The sequence below is a fragment of the Pecten maximus genome, chromosome 17 (genome assembly GCF_902652985.1).
Source record: "Pecten maximus chromosome 17, xPecMax1.1, whole genome shotgun sequence".
In the NCBI taxonomy this organism is placed as follows: domain Eukaryota; kingdom Metazoa; phylum Mollusca; class Bivalvia; order Pectinida; family Pectinidae; genus Pecten; species Pecten maximus.
This window is the reverse complement of record NC_047031.1, coordinates 27,690,984-27,698,685: the sequence shown is the minus strand read 5'-3', so window position 1 is coordinate 27,698,685 and position 7,702 is coordinate 27,690,984. Positions and strand designations below refer to the sequence as shown.

At 37.4% G+C, this 7,702-nt stretch overlaps 1 protein-coding gene across 1 annotated transcript; it reads left to right on the top strand.

Moving 5' to 3' along the window:
• Positions 1 to 1,041: 1,041 nt before the first annotated feature.
• On the top strand, positions 1,042 to 4,187 carry LOC117314918 (E3 ubiquitin-protein ligase TRIM56-like). The gene is made up of 2 exons (XM_033869014.1): positions 1,042 to 1,289; positions 2,279 to 4,187. The coding sequence occupies exon 2, from the start codon at positions 2,315 to 2,317 to the stop codon at positions 3,443 to 3,445; it is 1,131 nt and encodes a 376-aa protein (XP_033724905.1). The 5' UTR covers positions 1,042 to 1,289; positions 2,279 to 2,314; the 3' UTR covers positions 3,446 to 4,187.
• The last annotated feature ends 3,515 nt before the right edge of the window (positions 4,188 to 7,702 follow it).

Genomic DNA, 7,702 nt, shown 5'->3' with positions numbered 1-7,702 from the left:
TTACAGAAAGTATTGGTAGTTTTTTGTGTGAGAAGAGAAGTATCATAGGCAGGTTTAGTTGTGTGGCACAGGAGAGGGAAGAATCTTCAAAATGATTGTTTCTTCTCAATATAAATGGATTGAATGGTTTTGCTGAGGTAATAGGCGTTATTGATAAACTTGATACAACAACGAATTTTTAATTGCCTATAATTTATATAAATATTAGAATAGGTTGTTTCCAACTTTTCACCTTCTATAATGCATTCGGTATTTTTCTATTTTGTTGATGCTTTGGCTGTTGGAGATTTGAAAACCTGGAAAAAATATTTTTGTGATTTTTGTTGTGTATTTTAGAAAATATGACTTATATGGTTTTCGATGGCGTTAAATCTACTGACCGTAGGTTGGTGGTTTTTCTCTGTATAATCCGGCTTTCCTCCACCTCTAAAACCTGGCACGTCCTTAAATGACCCTGGCTGTTAATAGGACGTTAAACATAAACAAACCAAGGTCTTAAATTTTTCACGTGTTAGTGTCATAAGTGTGTTTGTCTTATATAGAAATGTGGACGTCAATAAATGTTTTCACTGTCATATTATTAACACATATTCATGTGTGTGTGTTATCTTAAATGTATTGAATCTGAAAGAATTTAAATCATAATTTCATTCAATTGATAGTAGTACATGGCAAATGTATAATGGGTTATACACAAAAACAAGACAATGGCGACAGAAACATCAGCCGTAGCTATTTTGGAAATTTCCACCACTAAGCTGATCTAAAAATAAACAAAAAAAGTCACATTATTATTATCTAGAATTGATTATTATAAGATTGATAGCAAACTCCACAAATACGAATTTCACTTTTTTTTCGTTTTATTTGTTCATTCTTTTATAGCTAGAAATTAATGTCTTAATGTATTAATATACGCACCTGTAAAATATGAATTTATTACAAATAAGGATATGTATGCCTATATATAAGCGCTTATTTCAATAAGAACAGCAGAATTCCATACGCCATGAAGATTTGAACAAACGCAATACAAAAATGAAAGTTTTAGTACAAAATTAAAATTAAACCAACCATATATTGATGTATGTATAATATATCCTAAACTGTATTTTCTCCCTTGCATACAGATCGATCTGCCTTCTACACACACATGATATGCGACGTTTCCTTCTACACATACACACTGATCTATTTATAGCAAGAGTAAACTTCCATTTCGCTGAAGTATACAATGGCCGGGATCAGCCCACAGATACGTACTTCAGCCACATGAGAAAGACTTCCAGGTATTATTTAGCTCATGTTTATAAAAAAGCCTTTCTGTTTACAGTTTAATGTGAAAAACAATATCTTAGTTTACATCTTAAGTGATGTACGCTATATTTAGAATGCAACGTGTACATCGTTCATCAGACAATCGAAAAGGAAATATGCTAGAAATACCGGCTGCCATCATGTTTGTACATTCCCATGTACACACATATATTCTGTTTGTATATATTTGAAAGGCAAGAAGGATAAAACAGCAATGAAACCAACACGAAATATAAATATATTGATCCTTGACGGCCATGTTTATCTGACGTAATAAATCAAGCTTATCAAAGTGTGCCTAACAGTCTGGCCTGAGCTATAGCTACACTTTCAGCTTATAAGGTATTTTAGAAATATGGCCACTTTATGATGACAGCATGAGCTTGGATGTCCCCTTGCTATAGATATACTAAAAGCTGTTCCAAACATTCAATAGTCTAGCTACAACATACACAAAACGAAAATGAAGGACGAACTATATAGCTATGGTGATGGTGTCCAACGGGAATCATGTATGTACAATTGAGCAAGTAAACATTATAATATATTGTATACGTACATTCTTAGGAAAACCTAGTGACCTATAATCTGTGATGACCTATATATTGATTGACCTTCAATAGAAGTTAACATCATTTTCAAATGTTACGATGAAAAGTAAATATAGATATACACATTGACCGGAGAATGTAATGACCTACATTTTGAAGTGCATATCCAGAACATTAAAATCATGACTGGCATAAGCTGTTACGTTTGTTATTGCTGACACCAAGTAAAATGTATCTTTCACATTTCGTCCGTCCATAAACATTACTCGTGATCATTCGTTTGCATTTGTAGGTTTTCCTTGGTCCCCATTTGTTCCAGTCGAATTTTGAACAGGAAATCAAAATGACTGACATGAATTATCCATCAATAGTTTCAGAGTATTAAATTTAATCTTATTTTGTGTCATCAGCTGCTGAGAAAGCGATTGGAAACACAACCAAACAAGATGTCTTCCACAGATATTGCAGCCGATATCAAGAACGATCTCAAGTGCGGCATTTGTCTAGAATTACTAGACGACCCCAGAGTCCTAACTTGTGGCCACACGTTCTGTTTTAGATGTATCCGGCAGGACTACCAAATATCACAGCTTACATTTGGAAAATGTCCATTGTGCAAGCAATCGTATACTGTTCCGCGGCGAGAAATACAAAATCTGTCCAAGAATTTTAGTGTCAACGATGTACTTGATTCATTGAGATCAGCAGGTCACCGTTGTGTGATTTGCCATGGTGGTGATGGCACATTTATTTGTTTAAAGTGCAAGCTGAACATGTGCCGACATTGCTCGAGGAGTAACACGGTCAACTGTAGACACGACCGCTACCTGATACCGGTAGTAGATCTGAATTCCCGTCCATTTTTACGTGATGTCATACAACGCAGTAGGTCTAAACAGACATGTCTGTCACATCCTGATGAAGATGTTTGCTACTTCTGTCAAACGTGTAAACGTGTGATATGTAACGTCTGTCGTGTCGGAGACCATCCTCACCACGACACACATATTCTTCAAGAAGCCGTCAGAAACCTTCGAGCGAAGCACATTCCTGGTCAGTTATGGAAAAAGACATGCCAATTTGACAAAACTATAGCATCCCTCTCGCGGGAATCAACCTTGAATGGCTATTTGTGGAATAGAAACACTGAACAGGACATTCGCAGATATCAGTTTCACCGGGACAAGTGTGTTAGGTTTAACAGAGACATGTTTCATCTTTTTCAGTTTGGAAGTGATAAAACAATCCTGGAGGTATTTCGTGAGAGAGAAAAGGATATTAACGAGTTAGTAAATACCCCGACACAATCTGGTTTCAGAAGATGCATAACATATTTAGCACATGAAATCTACATGTTTTTGATTTTTATCAGAGTTATGATACTGCAAGAAGAAGGGAGATTTAGACAGAACTCCGCGCAAGATATGTATCATATAGTTTTTATAGTTGGCGTTGTTTGGTTCGTACCGAAAAACTTAATAATGGCATGGTGTATCAATTATTTACTTCGAATGATTATTAACGATATGATGTCAAGAAGACAATGGGTCCATCGAAAAATAATAATAGGAAAATAAAATGCTGCTAACCCAAATAAATTGGGACACGTGTTAGATACTAATTACTCTTTAATGTATGGTGTAACAGGTCTTCAAGCCATTACCGTAAATCTGGGTTAATTCACATAATAAAATAATTGATATTTAAACATTTAAATTAACAGTTGTTTTCAATGTATTCGATGAAGCCAGATGCAAAGGTATGTTGGACAATTTCAAGAGAGTATCAGATAGGTGAATGTATTCAGAATACTTGCCTCTAGTCTTAAGATGTTGAATGTTATTTATTATGTTCATTCCATTATCATATTAATCTGTTGATTTCAGAGTAATAATGATTAACTTTACACTGTTGAATATTGTACTGGGGCTCTAACGTCCTTGCAGCAGACATTGTCATTACACCAGCCTGTCCTTAACGCGACACTGCTAGCCCCTCAACATGAAACAGTTATCTAAAATACATATCTCCTAAAATCAAAGGTATATCGTTGTTACCTGGCAGAATATGTTTTGTTGTCTTCCATTTCGTGGGTATTAAAGAGGCTATACAGATCTACTACCCGCATCCAAGAAATTATTTCTTTAAATTATTCCTTCTTTCCTGGTTACACGTTCTCTCTTTTTTTATCAATGTCTTCATAAAAGGGTCTAGGTTTGTTCAAATTATTATTTTTGCAAGTATTGCTGAGCATTGGAAGCATGATATTAAAAACCAATGATATATAACTACTTTTTATCACAAACTTACTATCATACAGGCTTTAAAGTAAAATGGGGGGGGGGGGGGGGGGGGGCGAAATCAAACGGGGGCAAATATTTCCGAGCTCACTTGGATAACGCTCAGATTATACGATAAATAATTATTTGCAACAAAGACTGAACCCATAGTCAAATTCGGTTGGAACAAACTCATGGTATATTGGCTGATTGGATATAAATAGATAAGTGTGTTTGTCGTTTTCTTGTACATGTATGACTTTTTATGGACCACAATACAAGTGTACATATGGAAAACAAAATATTCAAAAATATATACGTATACAATTGTAAACATGCGTATTTAGTGGTTGTTGTATTTTACCGGTTTGACATATTAGCGTTTAATCATAGCCCTCAATGCAATGATGACAACTTTTGTTATTATATTACAATGACAACAGTCCATCCATTCCCGAACCTTTTGAAATTCGCTAATCTGTTGTAATTCGCTAAAATTGATGCACTAATTATGTTATTTAAGAATGTGAATGAAAATAATGGTTGTCGATATTATGAAATCTATGAAAAAGGACCATGTGCTGATCAGATTATGATTTTTATATATTGTTGTGATTTCAGTCTACAAAATGAAATGTTCTAACTTGTACATCTGCTGTCAAATTGAACAGGAAATGTCCACATAATAACGAGTCTGTGATTCTCACTCAAAGAGGATAAAAGGAGTACAAAATATGGACAAAATAGATCACTGTAAACTTGGATATTTTCGCGGGGGTTTAATTTTGCGATTACGATACGTAAACTATACGCGCGGGGGTAACTTTTGCAATTGACCCACCTTCGTTTGTAGTTGTAGTTTACTCAAATTAACATCGAAATAATACACGTGGGGGAATTTTCGCGACCAAAAGGGAGCCGCGTAATTAGTGTAAATTCCCCCTCGCGTAAATTTCCGTCTCCTGTCACATCGGCGACACCCGTCATACAAACATGTTAGAGTCTCCTGTCACATCGGCGACAACCGTCATACAAACATGTAAGAATGTCCTGTCACATCGGCGACACTCGTCATACAAACATGTAAGTCTCCTGTCACATCGGCCACATCCGTCATACAAACATGTAAGAATCTCCTGTCACATCGGCGACACCCGTCATACAAACATGTAAGTCTCCTGTCACATCGGCCACATCCGTCATACAAACATGTAAGAGTGTCCTGTCACATCGGCGACACCCGTCATACAAACATGTAAGTCTCCTGTCACATCGGCCACATCCGTCATACAAACATGTAAGAATGTCCTGTCACATCGGCGACACTCGTCATACAAACATGTAAGTCTCCTGTCACATCGGCGACACTCGTCATACAAACATGTAAGTATCCTGTCACATCGGCGACACCCGTCATACAAACATGTAAGAATGTCCTGTCACATCGGCGACACTCGTCATACAAACATGTAAGTCTCCTGTCACATCGGCCACATCCGTCATACAAACATGTAAGAATCTCCTGTCACATCGGCGACACCCGTCATACAAACATGTAAGTCTCCTGTCACATCGGCCACATCCGTCATACAAACATGTAAGAGTGTCCTGTCACATCGGCGACACCCGTCATACAAACATGTAAGTCTCCTGTCACATCGGCCACATCCGTCATACAAACATGTTAGTCTCCTGTCACATCGGCGACACCCGTCATACAAACATGTAAGTCTCCTGTCACATCGGCCAGACCCGTCATACAAACATGTAACCGTCTCCTGTCACATCGGCCACACCCGTCATACAAACATGTAAGTCTCCTGTCACATCGGCGACACGTCATAAAAACATGTAACCGTCTCATCGGCGACACCCGTCATACAAACATGTAAGAATGTCCTGTCACGTCGGCGACACCCGTCATACAAACATGTAAGAGTGTCCTGTCACATCGGCGACACCCGTCATACAAACATGTAACCGTTTTCTATCACATCGGCGACACCCGTCATACAAACATGTAAGTATCCTGTCACATCGGTGACACCCGTCATACAAACATGTAAGTCTCCTGTCACATCGGCGACACCCGTCATACAAACATGTAAGTCTCCTGTCACATCGGGACACCCGTCATACAAACATGTAAGTGTCCTGTCACATCGGCGACACCCGTCATACAAACATGTAAGTCTCCTGTCACATCGGCGACACCCGTCATACAAACATGTAAGTCTCCTGTCACATCGGCGAAACACGTCATCAAACATACGTCAAATCGTGTAAATATATAGTTGTCAAATTTTTCTGAGGAATAATATATAAGCTGAAAATAATTTGTGTAATGACTTCAAATTCGTGATCAGAAAATGACGACGGGAGGCTATTGTAGATTACTTATTCTGTATAATGCTTCTGTGATTATTTTTAAATAAATCATTCAGACATAATTTTATTCATTGTTGTTATTTAATTGTCTAATTATTCACATTGTTGCGTGGTCGGATGGCATACTGGTAACACACTTGGTTTACACCTTGGAGTGGTTAGAGTTCGATTCCCCGATCGTAAGTGAAAAGGTTTACAGTCACCTTGACGACCACGTGGGTTTCTCTCTGTGTACTTCAGTTTCCTCCCACAGTAAGACCCCTCGCGCGCACCTTGATCGTTCTTTGTCAAATGATTTTTAATTCCGATATTACTCGTCTCATGGAAAGCTAAAATATCAGATGATTTACAAATTTTGAGACAGTTCAAGTCACAAGCGAAAACCAAGTAGAAGCTATATTTTACACAAATTGCAAACTTTCCGACGTTTCTATGTCTATAGGAACTCTTCCTTATTGATTTTAAAGTTATCAGCAAATTCAATATATCTTTCTCTGATCAGATTGGACAAGAAAAGTTGTTGGGAATCTCCCGCCATTGATACATTAGAACAAATACAGCGCATCAGCGAATCTGGAAAGGATATAAAATATGTAAAGAATTTTCACAATTTATCTCCTATGTTTGTTTAAAATCAATATATATATATATTGCATGTATTGACAGACGATACTAGGACCTGTGATTAGAGAGGTTGCCCTTTACCCAAAATTTGTAGGAAGATCTTCACCATAATGAAATCAAGTGAATATTGATACTGGTAAAATTCCACTAGGAACGGACATATAACATATAACTGTTATCTCTAAGTATACTTTGTTAATACGGAAGAGTAGATGTTTCCTATTTACCATCATATTATCGCCATGATGTCTTATCAAGTAATATGTGTTTAGTTTTAAGTCCGGATAGATTCTAAGTAAACACTAACGTCTGCACTGTTTTTACATAAAAAGAAAGTAATACGCCAAGAGAATTCCGCGAGTAATACTGAGAGGGAAAACTGCAAGTAAGACACCGAGGAAACCCGTCGAGTAATACTCAAAGGGAAAACTGCGAGTAAGACACCGAGGGAACCCGTCGAGTAATACTCAGAGGGAAAACTGCGAGTAAGACACCGAGGGAACCCGTCGAGTAATACTCAGAGGGAAAACTGCGAGTAAGACA